This window comes from Bidens hawaiensis, unplaced genomic scaffold (genome assembly GCF_021521415.1).
Source record: "Bidens hawaiensis isolate Kalapana, Puna unplaced genomic scaffold, B.hawaiensis_p1.1 tig00020885_1, whole genome shotgun sequence".
NCBI classification, from domain to species: domain Eukaryota; kingdom Viridiplantae; phylum Streptophyta; class Magnoliopsida; order Asterales; family Asteraceae; genus Bidens; species Bidens hawaiensis.
This window is the reverse complement of record NW_027493212.1, coordinates 384,616-411,931: the sequence shown is the minus strand read 5'-3', so window position 1 is coordinate 411,931 and position 27,316 is coordinate 384,616. Positions and strand designations below refer to the sequence as shown.

The window sequence follows — 27,316 nt, the reverse complement described above, 5'->3', positions numbered from 1 at the left end:
AAATATGGTATTTATTTAACTAAATTTGAAGATATCTTACTACACTAATAAATATAAATGTTGAAGCTTAATTGTTAAGCCTACATTCTCTTATTTCCTAATCTCGCATCTCATTCATTCTAGCTATCTATGGGTCATAGTCAAAACCATTTTGTCAAGTGAGTTATAACATAGTATGGATTTTATTCATTATTGAATCAAGTGTCATTTTCATACTTGAGGTTTAACCAACTATGCAACTTTAGTACCTTTTTAAATTTCTTGCAAATCAACACCTGACGTTTCCATTAAAATCATGCTATTTTAGTACTTTTTGTTAACCTGTTTGTTTGTTCCATTAAATCTACATTAAATTAATCTATAAGTATTTTGAGAATAACAATTGAAATAATGAATCTTATTTATTTTATAATTTAACAAATCACTTGAAATACACGTGTTCAAAAGCTAGTATAACAATCTATACTATTTAATAAATAAAGCTTTCTAAATGCCATATGTCATCACTATGTTGATCCTTATAAAATTTTCCTTCATCTCTCTCATATTAAATACATTTCTCTTTTTAATATTTCATTTTCAATTTTTAATAACTCCATCCTAATTTAATAGAATTAATACCATCATAAATATGTTAATTTATTTAATATAAAATATATTGCATTAGTTATTAATATTATATTTTTATAAGTAACGAATACGAAACGGGTGGGTTTCTTTAACCGGTTAAAGTATCAAACATTGTTCATGTCAAAACAATTTAAGATATAGAATGAATTTTGGTACACGAGTTGGTTTAAAAAAGTAGCCATTTACAACTAAATTTTTGATATAGAAAATAATAAAGAAATAATTTATGATTTAAGAATTTTCTTATAACTTTTTATTTCCAAATTACGTATTGTGTAATTTTTTACCGTATAATATATCTTTATATATGTTATACATTTTTTTATTTTTTATTTTTTGTATTTCACATTATGTTATTATTTAAAACAAATTACTTATTCTAACCTGTGTGCTACACGGGTGACTAACCTAGTAAACAAATATAATGATGAAGATGTATCCTAACCACATTCAATCTTAACTTTAATTTTCCTCATATTTTCTAATCTTTACTCTTTAATCCATGTTATCCATGGGTCATGAGTTTAATTAGTGTGACCCATTAGTTGTAACTCATATGAAAAAAAAAAGTATTTAATGTAATTTAAATCACAATAATTTTTAATAACACATTACATCTAATTTTACTATTAGATATAGAAAGTTTGAACATAATTTAAAAAAAAAACATATATATAATAAGTTTAGAATCAACGGCAGTTGGCCCAAATCAACGTAAATTTGGTATTTTTGTTTATTAAATTAGTTAAATAATGATTTACAAAGCATTATCGTATAATTATTAGTGACATATGTTTATAATTAGTGACTAGTTTAATAACTAAGCTTAGGAATTAGTAGAAATGTAGGCTTAACAACTAAGCTTCAACATTTTTAGGCTATATGTGGTGGATGGGCTACAAAATGAGCAATTAGCGTCATGTGGCGCCTAGTCAGAAAAGGGTAGGTTTTTGTTTTGGGGGTGTAATGGTGTTATAGCCCCATATATATATATATATATCACACACATATATAATAATAATATATACACACACAAAGCATCATTATTTTATGTTAGGAATTGAATGTGTTAGGACAACTAAGCATTATTATTTTTGTTTATTGGTGAGTAAAATAAGATAATTATATATATTAATATGACCTTGATACAACTGGGACCAACTTCATCAGGAGAGAAACCAAAGTGATCATTAAGCCGGAAACCCGTGGCAATAGTGGTGATCGTGATTCACAGAAACACCACCATGGTTGTCACGGGCAGCCAAAGAATCAGGAAACCCGAGTGGTTGTTAGGCAAGAAACCCATGGACATAATATTAATCATCCAGAGAGAAAACACCACCATGGGCAGACATCGAACTGAGAAACCCAAGTGGTTGTTAGGCAGGAAACCCATGGCAATAATAGTCATCCACAAAGACACCGCCATAATAGCCACCACGAGCAGCCACAGAATCGCAGTCGACACCATTGATGTCTGCCAAATCGCGGCCATGATCATCAAATATGGCCATTTACTAGCCATGCCTTTTTGGAGATTTTGATATTGTATGATTGGATTTTCTAGTGGTTGTATTTGTGTTTTAAGTGTTGTAAAACAAATATTTTAAGGGTGTGTTGGTTTTACAGAATTTATGAAAATTCAAATGAATTGGAATTAAAATCCCATAACATGGCGTGTTCGTTTCGTTGGAATTGGAATCTTAATTCCATTTTTGGTGTGTTCGGTTCAAAGAATTGAAATTGGAATCGGAGTTGGAATTCAATTCCTTCAAATTCCTCTAAATATAAGGATTTCAAATCCTTCCAAAATGTGGAGGAATTCAAGGAAATTCATTGGAATCTTATCTCGAATTTTTTTCTTTCTTTTTTTTTTAACGAGGACAACGAACAAAACATTTTAGCTTTTTTACTTTTTTTTTGTTTTTAATATATATTTTGAGTTATGAATTTTTTTATTATTATTTTTAAATATTTTTTTGAGGGGTTTTTAATCTCAATAGAAAACCCATATAATTCAACAAAAAATAATAAAAAATTCATAACGCAAAATATAAATAAAAAACAAAAAATATAAAAAAAACTAAAATGTTTTCGCCGTTGGCATTGTAAAAAAAACCTCATTGATTCGTATCTATTTGTCAAACGAACACATTAAGAATGTATTTGGATTTCAATTCCCCCCAATTCTAATTCCTATTGGAATGTTCAGATTTCAAATCCAATTCCTTCAAATTCCAAATCCTATGCAAATTTCAGTTCCAATTCTATTTTATTCCGTGAAATGAACGCGCCCTAAGGTTGTTTATGATTTATGTGTGATGTTTCAGGAGTGAATAAAAGAATCAAATAAATGGAATTAGCATTTGTCTTGTTTTATTCCATTTTTTATGATTTGTCATTAGCACTAGTTCTGGACAAAATTCCTTTTTCATGTTTGTTCATTTGTTAAATGGATAAACATAAATGAACTTTTCCCACAGTTAGCACGTTCATTTAATTTGTATTTGATCCAACCCTTATTCTTTAAATGAGGATAAGTTTTGGAAATATATCTCCATTAGGAAGGGAAAAAGAAAATAAAAGAATAATAAAAAGAAAGTAACATGCTATTATGGAGCTAGTTTTACACTCGCCCGGTGGTGAGAGCGAAGTATAAGAGGGACTGGGGGTGGCCCCGTGTCCATGTCACTGTCGTTTTCTCACTTAGTAAAGTAAATTTTCGCGATTTGTTCGAAATATTTATAAGTATTGAGCACGGTCATCCTGAGGTATTGGGTCCGTGACTTCAGTCACGGTTGTGACTAAGCCCAAGCCTCGCCACTACCCGGTGGCCGGGTAGTTAAATGTCATAACGACAAAACTATATTTCTTTGCATTATAAATGGAAACATTACTAGCTCGTTTAATACAAAAGTACGTACAACCCATTTAGTATCAGCAAAAATTTAAGGAAATGGGTTAAATTGTAAACTATAAAAAAATCTGTAAACTTTGATACTAACTTTATATGGGCTAGCCGGTTATGCGTGTTTACTATCAGTAGTTATGGCGCATTCCAGTCCCGGTTGGTTGGTGCATGACTGTTTCGGCGCTAGGGAGATTTAGATGCTTACGTTAGATACGAAGTCGTTATATATCCCTTTCTCTCACTACTAGAAAACTGATAGTGTTGTGACGCCAAATTGCGTCGGAAAAGCGTCACAAATGAGTGATTCTGACGCATTTCCGACGCATTTAGGGTGTCAGAAAAACCCTCGTCGGAAATTCCTTTGTGACGCATTTCCGACACAAATTAAGACAAATTTCTGACGCATAATTTTGTCGCAATTTTCTGACACTTTTCCGACACATTTTAACAACTTTTAATAATTATAATTATCGAATTAATATTACCGTATATGTATAAATACGGTATTAATTTTTCGGTTTTCAGACGCAATTCTGACACATATATAAATGGTTTTCCGACGCAATTCCGACACGTTTATAATTTTTTTTTGACACAGCTCCGACGCATATTTGATTTGTTTTCCGACACAAATGTTACGCATATATGAATTATTTTCCGACGCGATTCCATCGCATATATGAATTATTTTTTACGAAATTCTGACGCATTTATATTTCTAATATATTTTTATTTTCAAATTCAGAATAATCCAGATTTTTTTAATTTTTTTTATTAGAAATACTCAATAAAGCCACAAAACCTGTTATACCATAAAAAACCACAAATTCACCCACAAAACAACTTTTGCCAATTGAAACTCAAATATAATCAAAATCATCACAAATCCATTACAAACCAACATGTCTAAAATTGAACATAAAAAACTACTAGAATCGCGAAGAAAAAATTACAGCCACTTCTACACCTTTTTGTGTCGCTTTGTCCCATATTATTGCATTCCATGCTCTCATTTCAACTTCCATTTGAACTTGAATCTACAAATTTGTTAAACATGTACGATAATTAGTAAACAAACAACACATGATAAATATAATTAAGAATAACATATAACCGGTTCCATAGGCCTATTAACTGTAAGAGAAGTAATTGCATCTAAGTTTGCTACCTTTACACCTTCTAAAGGAGTTTTTGTATCCAAATCATAGAATAGAGACATCTACCAACCAATCAATTAACAAAGATGCATCAAAGTTACAAAGTTGTATGCAAGTGTTCTTTCATAAATTCAATAAATCAAGTTGAAAACTAAAACATATACTGTATAAACAAATGGAACAATAATTAGCTTCTAACTAAATTTAATTCACAAATAGCATCATTTTATCCACTTATAATAAACAATATACCCTAAACTTATAACTTGTCTACATACTAGGAGACCATAATTTGATATCATATGCAGCCTTAAATCCGTTACAGAGATACAAATTTAAAGTCATAGTTCTATCAAAGATACCTGGGATGTCCTTCGGCATGAGACTCAAACTTGAATGGCGAACATAACGAAAATTCTGAATGAAAACTGCAAATAAATTCACTATCAAAAGTAACTGTCCAAGAGTGATGCAAGCTATCAAACCAGTCAACACCTTACAGCCTTCCACGCATACGTAACTGGACTCCAATAAAACCTTCCACTTCCATCCCCTTTCAGACACTTACATACATCCACACACTCTTAACAACACTGCAAGAAAGAAATATAGTTATAACTTACACTAATAATGAAAACTTAATAAAAAAAGGTTATTATTTCATATAGTACTCCAGTCAACTATATTTTGTAAAAGCAATAATAATAATAAGCTAACAAAATCATATACTCGCAGACTTTGGAGGCATGTCTCCTTTTAAATGTGTAAAAATTGAAGAGAAACCTAATTCTGTTTAATAACAGTAAGGTTTTCAAAAAAGAATGAATATTGGTATTATAAAGGGGTGACAAAATATCTTCACTAATGAAATTCAAACCCTAAAGTTCAACACATGATTCGGAAGAGGAATTGAATACAAATTGCATACCTCTGGTGTAGGGTTTAGGCCGTCGGTGAGAAGAAATCGATCCGCAAGCCGATGAACAACGTGTCGATTTGAAGCGTCGCCAACAGTAGATCCCTTTCTGCTATGTGTAGAAATAAAACAAAAGTAAAAGAGAGCGAAGAATGGATGTGGTAGACATGATGATACCTTGCGACCCTTAGCCGGCGACCGCCGTTGTGAGAACAGACACCGGCGAAAACTGACGGTGAGAAAGGAAGGGGCGTCGAGCGTTGGGAGAGGCAGAGAGGAGAAGCCATGTGTTTGTTTTGAACCTAGGGTTTGGTTTTTCTTTTAAAAGCTAAGTATTAAATAGGAAAGCTAAACATCAAATTCTATTGTTAATTTGATTGTTTATTTAAGTGATCGATCTGGGTTCAAGTCTAAGTAGAAATCATTTTTTTTCTTGATAAAAGAGTTTCAAGTAAATCCGACGCATTTCTGACGCAAATTATGCTTGTGTCAGAATTGTGTCGGAAATTCTGACACCTTTCCTACGCAATACAATTTTGTTTACGTTTCTTGAGGTTCGAACGTTGTTTTTCCTACTTCATTTTTTGCACAACTTCATTATACATGAAACACTATCACTTCCCAAACTTACACATACAATATATCTACATACATACGTGTGTACCATTAGAACCTATAAGTTACAACAGTCTGTATAAGTAGTCTAATATTTTTATTTGTTTCTCGAGGTTCAGACGTTTTTCCTTATTCCATCTTTTACACCAACTTCATTAAACATGAAATACTTTTCCTTCACAAAGTTCTACATATTATAATGTTTGTGTACGTATGTGCCATTAGAACTCGAACTAATAACGACCTTTTACAATATGATAATGTTACTCATGTATGTACGCAATTGTATAATATGTATAACTTAGGGAAATGAAAGTAATCCCCATATAGTGAAGACATACAAATTATGGATGAAAAAATAAATGTTGGAGTCTAATTAAACGAAAAACATACTTAGGCCGTCAGAATTGCGTAGCAAGTTACTACACATTTGCTATGCATTTTCAACAAAATAAAGGTTGCGTCGGAAATGTGTCAAAACTTATATTATTACTTTTATAAATATATTGATAAAGTACAAAATTAAGATTTTGCATTTAAAATTAGTCAGACATTCCGACACAATTCCGACGCAATTTTAATTTTTCTTTACCTTACTGTATTAACAAAAACAATACACAAAATTGAAATTTGGCATTGGAAATGCGTCAGAAATTCCGACACCTTTCCGACGCAGTTTGTATTATCATTTCGATTAACATGTTAAAAAACTAAAATTAGAAAATAAAATTGTTGTGTCGAAATTGCGTCGGAAATTCCGACACGTTTATGATGCTTTTTGTATTATGATTTAATTTAACTTGTTAAAAAAACAAAATTACGAAATTAAAATTTTGTGTCATAAATGAGTTGGAATTTCCGACGCATTCCCGACACAAGTTGTATTATCATGTAAATATAAGAAATAAAATACACTATTAAAATGATGCGTTGGAATTGCGTCTGAAATTCCAACGCATTTCCGACGCAATTTAGTTTTTGTCAGAAATGTGTCATAACGTACAGCATAAAATTAGGATTTCACTTTTTGTCAAAAATGTGTTGGAAATGTGTGGCGAATTCCGACGCAAAAAATTGCGTGACAAATTTCTGTAGCAATGATACCCTTTTTCTAGTAGTGTCTATTTGTAGAATCTCTCATCATTCTATTAAGCAATTGTAGTTTGTATTCCTCAAGTTGTCAAAATTTTTGTATGAATATCTCATTATTATGCACAACATGATTTGGAAGAATCAAGTAGGGCAATATTTTATGAAAAGGATCTTTCAAACAATGAACCGATATAAGCCAATATTCTTACACATATACGATCTCAAACAAGCCACAACAATCTTTGATAGAGTCTCATCGAGCATTTGGAGCATTTGTATGAGTTGAGAGAGTTAAATAATGAATTATATATTTGTATTAATAAATTGTTGCATTTTAATAAAATACTTTTTTATTTTGTTGTTATTTTAAATAATAAAGATAAACACAAACATGTTTAGTATTTTCTTTTTTCAAAAATGAATCAAAACGGGGAAAACTATGACAAAACGAGATGACACCATGCTAACTTTTCTTTTTAAGATTGCAAATTAAAACGCGCTACCACGTGAATCAATATATACAAAAGAAAAATATCTGCAACCGTGCACAGTTTAAAGTTAAAGCACCACATATTCCCAAAAATCCAAATGCAAATCCAACGTACATACCTGTGTAATATGATTTCAAAGAGCCGTCTTCATCTTCTTCGGCGTCTTTCTTTCCTGGTGGAGGTGGAAACTCGCATCTTGGTGTAAGTGGAGGTCCACAAAGTTGGGGGTTACCACTGTAGGAGGTATAATTGAAACGTTGGAGTTGAGACCCAGTTGGTATACTTCCCGACAAGTTATTGTAAGAGAGATCAAGGTAACTTAGAAAATTTAACTGTGCCAAACTCCAAGGAATATGTCCAGTGAACTCATTTCTTGACAAGTCAAGAGATTCCAGAGATTTTAACTGACCCATATCTTTCGGGACTTCTCCATGTAGTTTGTTAAAGGAAAGATTTAGTGAAATCAATTCATAAAGACTAGTGATCGCATACGGAACTTCACCGGATAAATTGTTTCTTGAAAGATCAATGCTCTTCAATAGTTGTAGACTACTTCTTCCAAACGACCGTTGTGTTCCTTTCCATGTTACCAACGCACTGTCTAAAAATAGGGCTTCTTCAGGGGGCGGCATGTTCCCATTTCAATAAGACATGGGATACCTATTCTTCCAAATCCTTGGGGCATATATCCAATATAATAAGAATAAGAATGGCTAATCACATCATCTCCAAAGCTTTTTCTAGCCATATATGTGAAGTTATCTAAGCACCTAGGAATATCACCTGACCACATTATTGGACACATCAAGGACTCAGGGCCGGCCCGTTAGCATTACCAAGTAAGGCTAGGGCTTTGGGCCTCCAAAAATTTTGAGGCCCCAATTAAAAAATATAAATCTCCTAACGTTTACATAAAAAACGAAAATTTAATTCTAAGAACAAACAAGCGTGTAATGTTTTGCTGATATTGTGATATGCCAAATGCTTTTAATTGTTCTGGCGCATCAGGGATCGAGCCCCATCATCTCCAGTATTTTGTTTTTTGGATCTTAAAAAAGAAATTGATTTAGTGGAAACAACGGTCCATGATTCCAAATAAAAAATCCAATATTTTCCTTTTTTTTTTCTTTTCTTTTTCCATAATAAACATCAGCTTAATACTTTCTAGTACTTTTAAGTTTTAACTACATTTATTAAAATAAAATTTATTTATTTTTTATAAAGTTCAATTTCATATATTAAAAAAATGGATCCAAATACAATATAGAGGTGGATAAGCGGGCAACAAGCTGCGCCGCCACCCCATTTTGAATAGCTTCGGAGACAAATGACCCAAATGTATATTGTAGATCCCAACAGCCAAAACAATTTCAAGTTAAAATTATATGTCAAGTAGAGTGAATAAAGTTCAAAAAAATGTGGAGTGAATAAAAATTTGAAAAGTCCTAAACTCGATTTAAAAAGGAAAAAGAGAGGCCCCGAACTTTTGTTCGCTTTAGGCCACTAAAAAGGTTGAGCCGGCAATGCAAGGACTTGAAGATTATCAACCAGCATAGGTTAGAAGGTAACATCCCAAAAAATCTATTGGATTCTAATACAAGAACATATAAAATTGAAAGTTCTTCGAATCCATTCTGGTATAACGCCAGATAACTTATTCTCCCCAAGATCCACAAACCTTAGTCTTGTGCAATTTTTCAAGGACACCGTGTTAGGATTAAACGCACACACGAAACCGAACACGACACGAAAGCAATAAACGAACACGAGGATTTAACGTGGTTCGGTCTAAACTGACCTACGTCCACGGGTGGCAACTAGGTATATCTTTATTGAGTGACCAAATATTACAAGTACATAATGTTGTTTATATAGAGACTGAACTAGGGTTAGTAAATTATTATGCAAGAAATCTAAACCGGGCCGGGCTTGGGCCCGACCGCCCACACCCGTCTCCTCTTTTGACTTCATATAATAAACCGGGCCAACAAGGCCTACGAACCCAACAATCTCCCACTCGGAGGCCTTGAGTACTCTCGTCTGCACTCCTGATTGTACTTTTGTAATCTGAACATTAAACTTCTTCTAGTTGCCACCGCCTTCTCATCAATTAACCTGAAAGCCCGTTGAAGCTCCCCGGAGCTCCAACACGTCAGTCATGGCTGAAACTGCCCCTGACCCGTTCTCTGTCCCTACCGGCTCCCACTGTAACGAACTACCGGATCCTGAGATAACCTGAGAACAAACACTCTCCATATTCAGCAAGTAATTCATTGGAGAGACTTTTACAGCTGGAATACTGGTTTTCTTAATCCACTGTCGACCTGGAACTGTAACTGAAACACGACCTGTGCTCCCACTGTCACGATGTCCCCCAACTGATTTAACCTTCCTAGCTCGTTCATCCCGAATCTTTAATTTGGCTCTGGGTTTGTTACTTGCAAAACGAACCTTCTTCTGCCCACGAGATTCTGTGAACCGGATTTTGTCTTTCACCAAAACTGGATCCACTCCTTTCGATGACATATCGACCATATACAACGAACCCATTTTCTTGCCACGAGCAACCACGAGATTCCCTTTGACTACTTTCCACTGCCCATTCCCGAACTTAACATCGTGCCCCTGGTCATCCAACTGCCCAACTGAAATCAAACGTTTCTTCAAACTTGGAATAACCCTCACGTCTTTCAAAGTCCAAGAAGTACCGGCTGAAGTTATCAAATCAACGTCTCCCATACCCGTAACCTCTAAAATATCATCATTCGCTAGTCGAACCTTTCCAAAATCCCCAAATTTAAGATTCTTCATCGTTTCACTACAGTGAGTGGCATGAAACGATGCACCAGAATCCATCACCCAAGCATCAACGCTACTCTCAACACTACAAACCAAAGCCTCATCACTACTGACCCCGTCATCTGTGTCGTCTTCTGTAACGTTCACCTCTTTCTTACCATTCGGACACTGATTCCTGAAGTGTCCTTTCTCTTTACAACCCCAACATTCAATATCCTTACGAGTCTTAGACTGACTCCTCTTCCTGCTCCCACTGCCTCGCTGTTTTCCCCTACCTCTACCTTCTGTGACTAGCATATTGCCTGATGATTCACCTGAACTTCTGCGTCTTGAATCTTCTCCCAGAATCAGATCTCGAATCCCATCAAAAGTAATATTTGTAGACGAACTACAAACTGCAGTCACTGTTTGCGACCAACTGTCGGGCAAAGAGGATAATAACAAGAGGCCTTGAACTTCATCATCAAACTTAATGTCAACTGACACTAAGCGGGACAAGATCGAATTAAGATTATTGATATGAGTTGTAACTGACCCACCCTCTTTCATTCTTGTTGTCACTAGCTCTCGGATAAGATAGACTTTATTCGCTGCCTAAGGCTTCTCATACATGTTGGATAGCGCCTCCATCATACCACGTGCTGTGGTTTCTTTCATGATGTTAAACGCCACATCTTCCGACAACGACAAAGTAATACAAGCCCTAGCTTTCTTGTCTAACTTCTTCCAATCTGCTTCTGACAACTTTTCTGGTTTTTCATCCTCAAGCACTACATCCAAGTCTTTCTGACAAAGTAGTGCCTCAATCTGCATCTTCCACCAACCGAACTTCTGTCCGTCAAACTTCTGTATCGAAAACTTTCCGTCTTCTGCCATAACAATGACTAAAACGAAAAACTAGATAAAAAACAGAGACAGACACAGCAACACGAGCCTGAACTTAACGATTGTTCTACTGAACTCTGTTAAACAATCAACCTATTTAACCCGCAGCGGAATAACGAACTGTAAATCAGAAACCGAAACTTTAAACTGAAACGATAAACCTGACAAACGCGGTTGGCACTGGTTCTAAGTTTCTTTAAATTTCTTCTGACTTGAAACTGTTCTTCAACGAAAATAGGATCTTGATATAATCGTTATTGGCTCGTACTTTGCAAAAATAGGATCTCAACCCAAAAAAATAATTCAACTTAATTCCTTTGCTTTTTGTTTTACTGCCCAAGTAAAAAAAAACAAGAAAAAGGAGACTATTCTGCCAAAGTATGGGCCACCTACTACCTTTGTCAAACCAAAAACAAATTTGGTCAAAACTACTTTTCTTCTTCAACGTGAACAACGGAAACTCTAAACAAAAGAATTAACCCTATTCTTCGCAACTCAAAACAACAAGCGTTGGCTTACGGTGGTCAATAAAGCTTTCGAATAAATCACAGGACCTGAACACATCAATCGTCGACGTCTAGGGAGCAAAGCCTCAGTCGGCGATCGATTTTTCTTACTTGCGCGGACCTAGCGGCGGACTAGCGGTGGTGCGACAGCAAAACCGTAATCGGCGGCTTCTGGCGGCGATGGTAAGTGGCAGCAACAACAATCTACTATGGCGGCGAGAAATTTCTTTCGACGGCGGTGGAACCCTAGCAACTGCCAGCGGTGACACAACGGCGTAAGAAACGGTTCAACGTGTTCTTCGTGTGATCCGAACCTAAGCTCTAGATACCACTTGTTAGGATTAAACGCACACACGAAACCGAACACGACACGAAAGCAATAAACGAACACGAGGATTTAACGTGGTTCGGTCTAAACTGACCTACGTCCACGGGTGGCAACTAGGTATATCTTTATTGAGTGACCAAATATTACAAGTACATAATGTTGTTTATATAGAGACTGAACTAGGGTTAGTAAATTATTATGCAAGAAATCTAAACCGGGCCGGGCTTGGGCCCGACCGCCCACACCCGTCTCCTCTTTTGACTTCATATAATAAACCGGGCCAACAAGGCCTACGAACCCAACACACCGGCACTTCACCAACAAATGCATTTTTTCACAAATACAATGCCTCCAGGCTAGACAAGATTCCCAAAGAAAAAGGAATCTCTCCAGACAGATTGTTATTTGATAAATTAAGAATGACTAGCTTTTCTTGGAATCTCATCCAACAATTAGGTAGGCTCCCTGAGAATGAATTGCTGGAAAGGTCAAGAAAAGTTAAAGCGCCCTCAAAGCTGCACAAGAAAGAAAGTGTTCCGAGAACTTGTTTCTAGAGAGGTTTAATGCCGCTAGCTTAGAAGGCAACGGCGGTACCTGTCCTTCGAAATGGTTATTACTCAAATCTATTCCTGGATACCCAAGAAAGGAAGACACCATATTGGGTAGCACACCTTCTATTTGATTTGAAGAGACGTTTAGGAACTTCAATCCAGTTGGTAAGTCCCAAAACCACTCGGGGACACTATCTGATATTCCAGCATTGGAAATATCAAGATGTGTGAAATTTTTTTGGTATTTAATCCACATTGGGAACCTAGGTCCGAGCTTGCAGGATTGCAGTTTTATTGTTGATAATTGGAAAGGGACTATCCCATGAAATCTTAAGTCTAATGTTAAATAATTGAAAGACAAGTCCAAATAATTTAGTCGGGTGAGATTTAAAAAATGAACCTCAGAGATAACACCTTCAAGAGAGTTGGATGAAAAGTCGAGAAATCTAAGACTTGAAACCTGACCCAAACTGTCCGGTACATTACCAAACAAATTATTATTAGAGAGGTCTAAAAACGAAAGGGAATGGCATCCTATGAAGTTGGGAATGTTTCCATATAAAGAATTTTGACCAACAATAAGATGTTCCAGATTTGAAAGTTGGCCCACACTGTTTGGCATGTTTCCACTTAAAAAGTTATTAGAAAGGTCTAAGTACTTCAAGGATGTGCATTGTGTGAAGTCAGGCATGCTTCCATTCAACATATTGTGAGCAAGAGACATGCTAGTCAAGGAAGAACATCCACCAAAGCTGGGCAATGACCCGCTAAGGAGGTTTTGTGACAAATCTAGTTTAACTAAAGATAAAGAAGTCCCAAAGGACTTTGGAATTAGACCTTCTAGCTGATTCTGTGAGAGGTCTAAATAGGTAAGAGAAGCCAAATCTCCTAAGGAAAAAGGGATGGATCCACCCAAAAAGTTATGGCTAAGATCAAGATGAAGCAAGTTGGAGAGATTTACAAGCTGGTGAAGAATAGGTCCGCTGAGATTAGCGCTAGAAATATCCAAATATTGTAAGCTGGACATGGAACTCAAAAGGCTTGGTAAATGATTGGTTTGGAAATCAACACGACTTAAATTAAGGTACCGTAGATGAGTTAGCACTTGTAATGACACACTAATTTTACCTGTGAAACCTTAAAAATATAAGGCAAGATCAAGTTTAATCACATGGCCAGTGTGGTTGTTACAAGTGACACCCGTCCATTTGCAGCAATCCGTTTTTTCTCCTTCGCTCCCCCCAATCATCTAGATATCCAAAAACGTCAGTTAGGTTGGCTTTAACATCGAGTAGAGCTTGCCTCTCCTTCTCAATGCACGAGTTCATGTTGAGGCCCAGACCACCACTCATAAATAATAATATGCATAGCAGCAAACTAGAAACAAGAACATGCATCATATTATCTATGAATTGAAATGGGAAAGTTAAAGAGAACATATACTTATATAGCTTGTTTTGTTATCAAGAAGAGGTTTTTATAACAATAACCGTAAGTAAAAAACAAAAAAACAAAAAGAACACTCTTATAGTATTTTTTTTAGACAATAACGACATTAAACGGGAACAGACAATTGCCGGCATCGGCCGGCCTCAACACCCTGCCCACAGTATACAATGTACATTTCATATATGTAAAATTTAGTGCAAGTGAAATCATTAAAATACTCAGTTACTCACATGATCTTTCCGGGTAAATTTCCTTAACCACTGTTTGATGTCATCAACAAAGAAGACAGTCAAATTATATAACTTCCATTTCTAGAAAACGTTTACAATAAAGTGGCAGACAAACGGGCAACAAGCTGCGCCGCTAACCCCTTTTGAATAGCAAATCCAATCCTACTATAAACGAAGCTTTGAGACCTAGGAGTTGAAGAGGTTCCGTGTACGACACCCTGAACCCTACTAAAAAAATTTACAGCCTCTGGGGCCAGGAAACCAAATGTATCAAAAGCAAATGGGAGAAAGACATATTGATTCTCTAAACAAGCAGTACATTAATAATAACTTGCCAAGCGGAGAAAACTGCCATGGATGTGAACCCAAATAAAAAGAAACAGTTTCCTAAGCATCTTATGCAAAACGCTAACTGAAGATAAGAAATAGACATTTGGTGCTGTCAAATTGCTATGGCATCATCCGATCACTAATTAGAATGACACTCTTTATAATTAGGATTAGGGATGAGCTTTTTTTCCTAAATACATGTACCCGTACCTGTTCAGTACCCGAACCTGTACCTGTACTTGTACGTGTCTATTGGGTACGAGTATGGGTAAGCAAATTTTCTGATTATAGGTACGAGTACAGGTACGAGTATTACGGGTACTGTTACCCGTTTAAAATATGTAGGGGCTTTTATTAAGTTTCCAACACTTATGACTTAACTTTTAAGCGAGATTTTTAAAACATAATATATATTAGTTGAATAAGTTCGTTCTCAATTTATACGTGTGTATTCATATATTGTGTATACGTATATTTTTATTTCATATATGTGTAATTGTGTATATAATTAAATAGCATGTATTAACTCTCTCTCTTGTTTTTCTATATAGATTAAGGGAGCAATAAACTAAGAAAAGAAAAGGGAATGAATTTTATATTATGACTGATTTGTTTCATTTTTAGTTTTGGTATTATGTTTTGGTCGCGATATTACGGTTTTGCTATTATAGATTGGTATTATAGATAATTGATTGTCAGTATCGTATCGTTACCGATACCTAGTTTAGTAGAGATTTTTTTTTAAGAACAAATGGGTACCAAAACGAGTACCGTACCCAAAGTACCTGTACTCGTACCCGTACCGTGACCCGTACCCGTACCATATAATTCGGGTTACTGGTTTGGGTACCAAGATTTACTGATTTTAGGTATGGGTACTGGTACGGGTATAGGTACGGGTACGGTCCCGATCTCATCCCTAATTAGGATAGTTTCCAAGAGTATGTAAAATGGGCTTTATATAACTTTTCATAAAGATTGACGATAATTCCATTATTTTGTTTATATTTGGATTTTTTTTCAATAATTTTTAGGCCCTTTATTTTTACTCAGTCCTTATATAAACATAATTTTTTTTATTTTTATATATATGTATATTTATTTTTTATGAAACCTTTTGCCCTCGCCGGAAACATGCCTTAGACGCAAGTCGAGCCTTACATGAGGTTAGGGTCGGGGCTGCATACGCCTTTAGTCAAGATCTAACCCCTTTCTTCATCTTCTTCGAAACACATTTCTTCATAACAAACGGATGAATATCAACTAACCAAGCCCCATGCTTCGTTCGATTTTTCTTAATTCGGTTCGATTTTGGTCTAATTTTGGTTAAAAGTAGGTAAGAAAGTTCCCCTTGACTGGTTTTGTCTAATTTTGATCTGTTTTGATTCAATTTTTACCATGAAGGTCCGATTTTGACCATTACGGTGGTGCAAGAAGAGGATGAATATGGAGATTGTGGTGGCTGCCAACTGTTCTTTATCAAAATGTGAGCCATCACCAACGTTATGTAGAAAACGCTCATCCGGAAACCACCACCCAAAACGTCGGGAGGTGTAACATCCCGAATTCTGTAACGATAAATAAAAGAAGCCTATGATTTAAAACGAGCGTTAATATTTAATTAATACTAAATGAAGAAAGATCATGGACTTGGATTAACTATGGTGGATTAAAGGGTAATGGGCCTTAGGTCCATGGGCTTTAAGGGATATAAATATCCTCTTAAACCATCCTAAAACCCTAACTATCATTTCATCTTTCATAAATCTCTACACACTCAAAACACACACACACATCCTACACCACTATATACGGCCGAGAGAGAGAGGCGAGATCTGAGCCAAACGAACGTCGATTCTTGATAGATCCTCATAGTGCAAGATAGATACAAGACCTAAAGTTCGTAACCAAGCTAAACCGTAAAACACGTAAAGGTATGTTCTTGACCTTAAAGTTCACGTTCTTATGAACGGCTAGCCTTGAAACCCGAACCTAGGATAGATCGGGTATAAACGAATATTAAAGTAGCGAACTTGATGTTAGAAACGAACTTAAAGAACTCGCGGCTGCGTATGACTCGTTTAAAATAAACCCTAGACCTATTATCGAACGTTTTAATCTTAAAGGCTCAAACTTTATACTTTTCCGAGCCGTGTGTTACCCGAAAACGACCATAGGAACAGTTGCGGGTTAGTTAGATACCATATCCATGGATTTCGCGTTAAACGGAGATGATTATAGGGGGGATTAGAGTGAGCAGTGGCTGCGGCTGGGCAACTTCGCATGCAGCTAAGCTCGCTGCACAAGTTCGTCAAGCCAAGTTCGTTAAGCCAAGTTCGCTAAGTAAGTTTTCCAAGCTATAACATCGCCTGGTGATAAGTTCATTCAATGCTAACTTCGCCTGAGCTAAGTTCACTGTATGCTTAAATTCGCTGGAGATTAAGTTCGCTTAAATGATAAGTTCGCTAAGATAATAAGTTCGCTTAATGTTAAATTCGCTTAATATTAAGTTCGCCAAAAGTTAAGCTCGCTGAGAAATAACTTAAAATTCTAGTGAAAAATGTGTTAAGGCAGCTTAACCCCAGCCAGGGGCTCTGCCCCTTGGACCCCGCTAGGGGCTGCCGCCCCTAGAACCCCGCTGCCAGGGGCGCTGCCCCCGGACCCCCGTTCGTTGTGGGTAATAATTGAACTAGAAAGACGATATGGGTAGTGATAGTTAATTGATACGTGTAATTGTTATACAATTAGTCGTGCACTACTCAAGGAAGAAGTAACCATTAACTGAAGAAGTAACCGGGTTCAGGTGAGTTTCTAGCCCCACTTCTTGTTATGTTTTTGGGGCTGTGTGCATACTCGATGTGTTTAGTTAATACACTTACCTTAAGTGGTAAGTGTATGCCGTATATAATATATGTGATAGATATGAATGATTGACTGTCGGTATGCGAACGATCTTCGGATATTGCGCGTACTATCAGTGTAACATCCCCAAAATTTTGATCCAAATTTGACAACTTAGGAAAGTTGAGGGATCAAAAATAATCTCAAAGATAAGTAATGAGAAAATATTAAATAAGGAAATATAAGAAAAATAAGGAAATAAAAATATTTCCTAAGTTAAGTTTACTTACATGAAAGAAATTTCATCCCACATGGAAAGATGTGAGAAAGTGGAAGCCTTACACCAAGGTATAAATAAGGAAAATGGAATTCATCCCACATTGGAAGTGGTAAAGAAATGGAAGCTCTTTATAAGAGATAGAATTTCCACAGTTATATTCTTTTATGAATATCATACACCAAGTGGTCCTAGCGGAGGGTGCGTAACACCCGACGCGCACGCGCACGGGCTCGGGCGAGGACGAGGACGAGGACGATGGCGACGGGCGACGGGCGTTGGGCGCTTTGAGGGCGCACTTCGCACGCTCGCATCGCCAAGAGCCACCTTAGTATTTTTGGACAACGAGAATTAGCCTAGAAATTACAAGCTATCAAAGACGAGGGGCTAAAAGTGAAAAATAATATTCAGGAACCCATCGCGCTACGCGATGAGTCCAAGAAGACGGCCATCGCGTATCGCGATGGGCCGTGATGACGCATCAACACGTGTCACACTCTGGTGACACGTGTCAGCATGACAGGACACGTGGCAGACCACGTGGCAGACGTGTTAGGCCACGTGGCGACACGTGGCAACGCCTGATGACATGTGTCATCGCGATACGCGATGAACATGAGAAAGGAGCCTATCGCGTATCGCAATAGGATCCAATTTTGGCTATAAATAGGGAGGCTCACGACATTTCTCACACACACACTCCACTCTCTCTCTAAAACAACTTTCTCTCTCTACCTTGGTTTGCGTGCCGAACATCGTTTTGCGTGCCACCGACCCGACAAATAACACATCGTAATCCGTACCATAAACCCGGCGTTTTCCTCGAATTTCGTGCCACCCGAAAGTAACCCGACATTCCGTCTCGAAGTACGTTCACGACCCGGCGACCGAACATTGCCTCTATTTGCGTGCCAAGGAAGGTGGATCAAGAACACCCCGAGAAACGTGTAGATAGAGTAGAAGTGCTGCCCGTATAAACTTAGGAAATCTAACTCCGAATACCCGTGCGAGGTAAGGGGTTCTGCCTAAGTTATTATTATATTATAATAAATGGCTTAAACCATAGTCGAGGGTATAGCCCGAACCTTGATTACGATTAAGAATAAAATAACTTTTCTTAAGCAAAGGTTATAGTCAAAATAGTATTTTTTTATGACTAAGAAATATAATACAAGAGATTGTAATTATGAAATTAAAATTTCTTCTTGAAGAAGAAACTCAGTATAGACGTTTCTTCCTGAAAAAGAAACGTAGCATATAATCGATAAAATAAAGAAGAGGACTAAAGGTCTAAATGTTTTATAAACAAATGATTTTATCAAGGTTGAAGTTATACCAAAATAGACTAAAGGTCTAAAGCTAGATCGTTGATCTAGTTATTATATAAATGTTATTCTTGTACTATAGGTCCGAGGTAACAAAACAAGAAGAAGAGAACAGAAAACAGGAATCAGTATCAGAAACTGATTATAAACTGAAAAGGTGAATACGCCCCAAACCTTTTATAATGAGTCAGAATGTTTGCATAGGATTTACGAATCCTTAAAAACTTTGTGTACAATAATAAGAAACGGACACTCTGATTAAGAGTATACATGTGTCTGGATCCAAACATACATGGTGACTCGGCATTTCCCCGAGGCCATGCATATCATCAACATGCCTCTGAAGGTCTACGGGACTGTTCAGAGAAATGATATTGTGTATATAATTAATTGTACAAGGTACTTAGGTAATTTGATCCCAATTTAGTTGGGAGCCTAACGAGTAGTCACAAAGGTATTATTGTTGGTTTCACAAAGGTATTGAAAAGATATTTTAGAGTCAGCGTTATTCACGAGCTTTGTGCTGACGTATTCTCCCACCCATGTTACAGGGAAACAAGAAAGGTTAGAATAGACAAGCAAGAAGGAATAGAAGATTGGAGTTATTGTCATTAGATGCTATCTGGTGACTCAGATATTTTATTTGGAAATATTATAAAAGAGTTATGTTTTCCAAAGAAATGTAATTGAAATATCAAACGGGTAATTAAACCCGAGATTTTAATAATTTTTCAATATAATAATATTTTTTTAAAGACTTCCGTTAAAACAAACCCGCAACTCTGATTTATTTACAAAACAGGTACCAACTTGTGGTCACACGCCTAGGCCCTAAAGTGGGGTGTGACAGTCAGGTTGTAAATGAAGATACGAATGTTATATATGGATGATGTATGATCGTTATAAATGAATACGTGTCGGGGCGTGAACGATCTTCGAATATTGCACGTACCGACAAGGAGCATGATTGTTAATTGAATGATGTGAGGAACGCCTAGAGTGTTCTTATGCTATGATGTGTTTATTGTATATGCGAAGTAAGTGTATGCAGGTACAGAAATGGTACGTGAGTTCTACGTTTGACGTAGTAAGTTAGGATGGCAAATCCCTCTAACTTCTGTTGGACATCGACTTGGCAGGTAATGGCGTAGTTAAGGACTGTGGGCCTTATACGTGATATAGATGATAGATGTCAACGTAGATAGGGACAGTGGGTCTTATACGTGTTGTAGGAATGGAAGTCAACGTAGATAAGGACTGCAGACCTTATACGTATTGTAGATAGGCGTCAGCACAGGAAAGGACTGTGGACCTTATACGTGCTATATTTGTGTTGTGGTAGCACAGGGGAGGACTGTGGACCTCGTACGTGCTATGGTTTAGGTTGCAACATAGAGAAGGACTGAGAACCTTGTACGTGTTGTTATAATAGGATGGTACAGGGAAGGACTGCAGACCTTGCACGTACCAAAACTTGTGAACATAGGTAAGGACTGCGGACCTTTTACGTGTTCACGACCTTGAGTACAGGTATAGACGGCGGACTATGAACATACTCTCGGTAGTCTGAGGTTAGTGATTGTAGATATGTAGGTATGTATGGTAGTAGGGTAATTGACTAAGTATGGATATGTATCTTCGGGTATGTATGTATGTATGATATACGTGTGTATTGTGTGTCGCCTGATTAACTAGAACTCACTCAGCGTAGCTGACTTTTAGTATGCACGCAGGTATACATGTTCATCGAGATAGCATGAGGATGACACGTGGCATGGATTGAACGGCTGGCATCTGAAGATAGAAGAAATGATGTTTTAAATATGATGTTTTATGTTATGGTTTTAAAATAAAGATTAAATATTTTGTAACAAATGGTTGATGTTTTATATTCCGCGAAAGTTTTAATAAACTCTGATTTGTAGAACTGTGTTTATGAGTAAATCCGACGCTAAAGTAGGGCTACCGAGACGGGGCCTTACAAGAGGGACGGTATTCCCCTGCGTTTTGGCTTCAAAACACTGCACTATGCTCGGTCTAATATACACCAAAAAAAACAAGGGAATATGTCATAAAAAACTACCACGTAATTTGATCCATGAAATCTTAAAGTCTCGGTATTATTAAAATCAAAAGAGCATTTTGAAGACGTGTATTTTGGAATTGGAATCTAACAATATGAATTTTAGAACGCACTACTTCGTTTCATGATTAAAATATTTATTTTTTTATTAAAACACTAAAAAATTATGGCTTTCTAGGAATTTTCGAGTAAGTCTACTAATTTTTTCTGATTAAAAATACGTTTCACTATAATATCATGCGTAATTGGCATCATACCCATCTAAAATGCCCCCAAAGTGTTAGGAAACACTGCCCTCAAGCGCCTTGAATGGAAGTGGGAGCGCCAGATGATGGGTAGAAGCTGATCAATAATTGATGGGTTGGCTTTAATTATTTTATTTTTAATGAAAATAATAAATATTGAGGTAATGATTGGAATTGCTCTATCCACGACACTATTTTGTTGCAAAATGTCGTGATGTAACGTCGCATGCCGTATAACGTATCCATAAAGGCTTGATCATCCAATATACATTGTCTAAATCTTTATCATATTTTTTCTAATGATATATTTAAGGTTTATTGGATTTTAATAATCTTTATTGAACAGTATCGGCCGATACTAATCCATATTTATTAGATTGCCACTATGGGTTTCAAATTTAGAAAAGTTGACCCCCAGTGGTCTCCCGTTAAAAAAGACTTAACGGTGTTATACTTTTTTCCGAGTTTAAACTATTGTTTTAGGGCTTCTAATCGGAAGGAGGATACGAATCGATTGATGTAAAACTTAGTTCGAAACGGTGATTCAAACGGCTTGATTTTTGCTAATTGTAAGTTCGAACACTTAAATTGAAACATTATTTCGTCGTTTTGGAGCACCGTTTCGAACTATGTTTACATTAGTCAACTTCTATTCTCATTCTGATCAAAAGCCCTAAAACATTAGTTTGAAAATCGGAAAAAAGTATAACGGCGTTAAGTCCTTTTTAACGGGGGACCATTGGGGGCCAACTTTATTAAATTTGGGATCGCTGGTGGCGATAAAATGAATATGGATTATTATCAGCCAATATCATTTAATAGAGATTATTAAAACTCAATAAACATATATCTAATACCATAAAAGTAACCTTTGTCTTCCGTATTTATTAACATCTCAAAACTTAAACACATGGCCAATGCATTCGGGACTGGATGGAAAAAAAACAAGCTTGATGGGAATACTTACAACCCGAAACATTTGGCACTGTTTTAGAAAGCCCAGCCCTCCGCCAAACTTCCTTAATTCGTTAAGCAAATTTGTTCTGACTTTGCAAATTCAATTATTAGGTAATACTTTAATTTTTTTAATTACCAATATTATAAAATAACAAATTAATTAAACCACGTAAACAAGAGACCATCTATAAAGGAATATTCTCAATTCTCTCATTCCAAGCCCGATCTTTTGTTGCTATGCTTGAATCATAGGAACGAGGGTGCTTTGATGTTGTTAACCAACATATCCATCGACATATGTTTATTTTTGAAGATCCTATTATTCCTTGATTTTGATATCATCTAACATGTAACCATCAAGATTGGTTGGATTGCTATACACTTGTAAAGAAATAGTACCTATAACCTAAGTTTTTCGCACTTCTCTAGCCCAACACTCCAACGGGTTAGCAAAATGAATTCTTTCATAATATTATGTTCCATTAATTTTTTCATGTTCGGCTGCTCATTATACATGTATTGCATCTATTATATATGTTTATATTCGTTTTAGGTTGCTCAATTGTAGAGAATTTGTTCCAAAAGTATTAAAGACTGTAAAAATTTAAAACACTAAGCAAAATAAACTCTATAACACCCAAATTTAAAATTAAAAAGGAAGTTGATATAAAGATGGGGATGTTAGGGACGGGGAACGGGCTGGGAATGCTTGAGATGAATATGTAGTCCACATCTCCTCCTTACACATAAATATTTATTATAATTTCATATTTGGTCTACAATTAAACCGCGATTGCCTAAAGTAACCTTATAATACTAAAGTCACCAACATTCATCACAAGAATCATACGAATAGTTAAATATGAATAAACTTGTGCTAATAACATGTTATAAACAAAACAACAAGAGAGAAAACAAGACAAAAAGTAATTCCAACTCACTCATTGTGAAACATCAACACATAAATCATACATATATATATGGGAACAATCACGTACATTTATAGAGTTATTATTTTCTTTACAAATTACATCACCTGAAACACAAATACAACCACTCGAAATTCCAATCACACAATTAACAAAAGAGAAAAAAAAAAGTATGGCTAGTACGTAAACGCACATTAGTTATTCGAATGAGTATCGAGTTGCGGAGGCTCCATAAACCACTTATCCTACCATGGACATCAGTGGTGGCGGCGATGGTTCTGTGACTGGCCGTGGTGCTGGAGACTATGGTGGTTTCCATGTGCATGAATATTATTGCCACGGGTTTCCTGTGACCTCCCGTTGTGGCTATTGTGGTGGATCCTGTGCGGATGATTATTATTGCCATGGGATTGGTTCTGTGGCTGCCCATGGTGGTGGTGATTGTGGTGGTATCTATGTGGATCATGAACACTATTGCCACGGGGTGCCGGGTTAAAAACCAGTCTGGTTTCTCTTCGGAGGAAGTTGTGCCCGATTGTATCCGTATTTGTGATCACCACACCACAATACGGGGCCAGTCTACGCGCAAGCTGGCCGAACGCTTGAAGATCTGGAGTTCCACTTACACGTGTGTGGTGTGATACAACAAGACGAGTGTTTTGGTTTGCGGGGACGACTACTCCTCGAGAGCGTGATCTGATCACTTCGTGGTTTCTAGCACTTGACATATTGTTATGTTTTGGTGTTATGAATGGTCGATGAGACTAATTAATTTATATAGGCTAATTGGCCCATTTATTACGCAACTTATAACCTAACATTTAATAAAAAAAAATGTTTGTAAATTTCCGGGAAGTTCTTTGATCGATTCCCTCCATTTACAGGTATCTTTAATTAATTTATATGAATATATATATGACTTTTACTTGTATTTGACAACAAATATATTTATCAACTATGTACTATAATAATTATATATTTAATTGTGTATTATTGTAGGTTAGGAGGTCTCTTTCTAGGGTGTGGATCATGACGGATGACTTCAATGATGTGTGAGGTTACCGTTACCCCCCTTAAGTCTCAAAAGATGAACTCGGAATTTAAAGCTTCTCATGTCAGGTTTTGCAATATTGTTGGGTTTGAATCAAATACAAATGAAATTAACGTGCTAAACGTGATAATCAAGTAATAATCAGGTTTTGCATATGTAATTACTCTACTTGATTATCACGTTTAGCACGTTAATTTCATTTGTACGTTAACCTTCCCCGTTATTGTTTTGGTATGAATTATAAAAGTTGATTTAAATAAAATGATCAATGTACGTAATTTGAATAGGTCGTGATTTGATCGATATAAAAGAATATTGTCCCTGCTTATAAATCCATGTTATCCTTACTCATCTAATAACACTGGTGCGTTTTCATTTATCGTTAGCACGCATGTCTTTGGTCTTTGGATGATTATCTGCAAATTAAATGATCAATCACTTGGATGGAACGCCAAGCTACGCTCGAGGAGATCTAGCGTATGTCTCAATTCCAAATTCCACTCCAAATTGAGTTAAGCAAATTACCAGATGAGGTGCAATTCTCTCACTGATTAGGTGTGCATGATCTGACACCATTTTTGCCCCGATTTACTGGTGTATATCCAAATAAATGGCTCACACATGCTGAAAGGTATTTCACGTATTGACGGATTCATAGCATGGATCGGTTTCCTTATCTGCCTAATTATTTTTATAATGAAGCAACAATGTAGCTAAGAACCATGTAGGTTTTTTTTTGTTTATTGTTTTGTTTTTCAAAGAAATCATGCAGTCTTAAAATAATATCAAACTAACTATAAAATTATTGTTTGTATTTACAATTTTGTAAATGTGTGATGACTTTGTATTAATAGTTTAGGTAGGATATGCATATCGTTAAATTTGTATTTTAATTATTTATTAAATATTTAATTTTAATTAGTTACCCGTGTACTACATATTTCAAGTAAACAAACACAATTAATAATCTAAAGAAAATTATATTAGTTGGCTGCTTTCTAAGTGGGGCCCTTTCCCATTAGACCATAAGGCAATACATTCATAAAGGATTAGACCATCCGTAGTGAGGGGGGGGCCTCCTTCTTCTCCATTGGCTTCTCCTTCTTCTTGACCCTTTCTCCATCCAAATTCAACATTTTCTCCATAACGCTGGGAGACATTTTGGGGCTCCAAAACGCTGGTTTGGGGGGGGGGGGGGGGGGGGGGGGGGGAGGGGTGATTCAGGCGTTTTGGATGCGTTTTTTCCTCAAAAACGCTCCACTACGGATGGTCTTACTAATGTAGATGTATTTAGGTGTTTTCAAACATCCATTCAAATTTCTTGTAAGTACGATTTCTAATCGCAAAAAAGACTAGACACAAGTAAAAAGAAGAACGTTTATGCTTGAAAACATATAAAGGAACTTGTAAGACATATAATCTTCTATTATATTCAATAAACTACGTTTTTTTTAATGTATTTTGGTTGTGCTTGACATATACTACATCAACCAGCAACCCCCTCGCCGTGAAGGTCCGACATCCAAAACAGTAGTCTTCAAACAACAACCCACGGCATCAATGTACCGACCGCTACGACCATAAAACCCATTAAACAAACCTGTGCCCCATGATCCTGAAAAACGATTACTGGCCTCGTGATTGAAAGGACCATACTTACCCTTGTTTGTCACAAAACACAACGATGTGACTAATTCATAGGTATGGTTATATTCTCCGACACTTCCGGACAATCCGATTATTTCTTCATCAGCATCAAGTTCAATCTGTGAAGACCAATAATCATTAAAACCTACTTCAAATAATGTGCGGTGTTGTAATTGGACATGTCATGATATTTCGTTAAGTAAATATATATATAAACCGATGCATATATTAAATAGGATTTTTAAAATGCTATGAACAATCACAAAAACTATAGTAGATAAAGTCAAAAGTCCGAATGGGGAAATAAATATATATACTTAACATGTGTGACTATAATCAAAATGATTAGATGTCACTAGAATTACCAACAGATAAGAGTTGTTCACCTCAAACACTTGAGCGTTGATGAGTCCGGTGTAGGGGTCAGGGGTGCCGCCGGTACCATATCGTTTAGAGAGCAACAAACCATTGGAATCTTCAGCAGTAAAAATGAGTGAATGAATCCAAATGTTATGATATATGGTTATCTTCCTCAACTTTTGATTGGTCTCGAGCTGGAATAAAAATGGAGTTCCACCCGTCTTTGATCCCCATAACTTGGTTCGTCTACCCTAGCACGCATCAAATAACACAAACTTGGCGATTATTAGTTCACATACACCGGAGTCCCTTTGGCATAACAATACCAAGGTGTCGGATATCATGTTTCGTCTTTTCAAATTGTGAAGGTTCAAGTTCCTTGAATGTCAATAAGGGTGTAATTTTATAGTAGAGTTAGAGAGCGTGTGAGTTGACGCCCCAAATAAAAAGTTAGCTTGCCTTTAAATACGAAGAACTAATATTACAGTCTAATTACAAGACAATTAAGGTTATCGATAGCTTACGGTTTGAATTTCTGGCTCAGTAATTTGTTTACCCTGGTATCATATAGCACAAAGTGTGTGAGTTTAAGTTTGATCAGTTTGAATAAAAAAAATAACATATATAATAAAATCTATTTAAGTTCAAAAAAGTAATAACTTACAAGTTGATGTTCCAATGCGCTTTCTAGTTCTTCAACAACAGATCTCA

At 36.2% G+C, this 27,316-nt stretch overlaps 1 protein-coding gene and 1 pseudogene across 1 annotated transcript; both read right to left on the bottom strand.

Moving 5' to 3' along the window:
• The window catches only part of LOC143561899 (receptor-like protein EIX2), a 34,592-nt pseudogene extending 20,609 nt beyond the window's left edge, over window positions 1-13,983 (bottom strand).
• Window positions 7,784-8,585, bottom strand: LOC143561913 (receptor-like protein EIX2). Its single transcript, XM_077049875.1, has one exon. The coding sequence runs from the start codon at window positions 8,442-8,444 to the stop codon at window positions 7,833-7,835; it is 612 nt and encodes a 203-aa protein (XP_076905990.1). The 5' UTR covers window positions 8,445-8,585; the 3' UTR covers window positions 7,784-7,832.
• Window positions 13,984-27,316: the final 13,333 nt, after the last annotated feature.

Coding starts and splice junctions, on each gene's coding strand:
- LOC143561913 (XM_077049875.1), bottom strand. CDS start 8,444: ATGCCGCCCCCTGAAGAAGCCCTATTTTTAGACAGTGCGTTGGTAACA.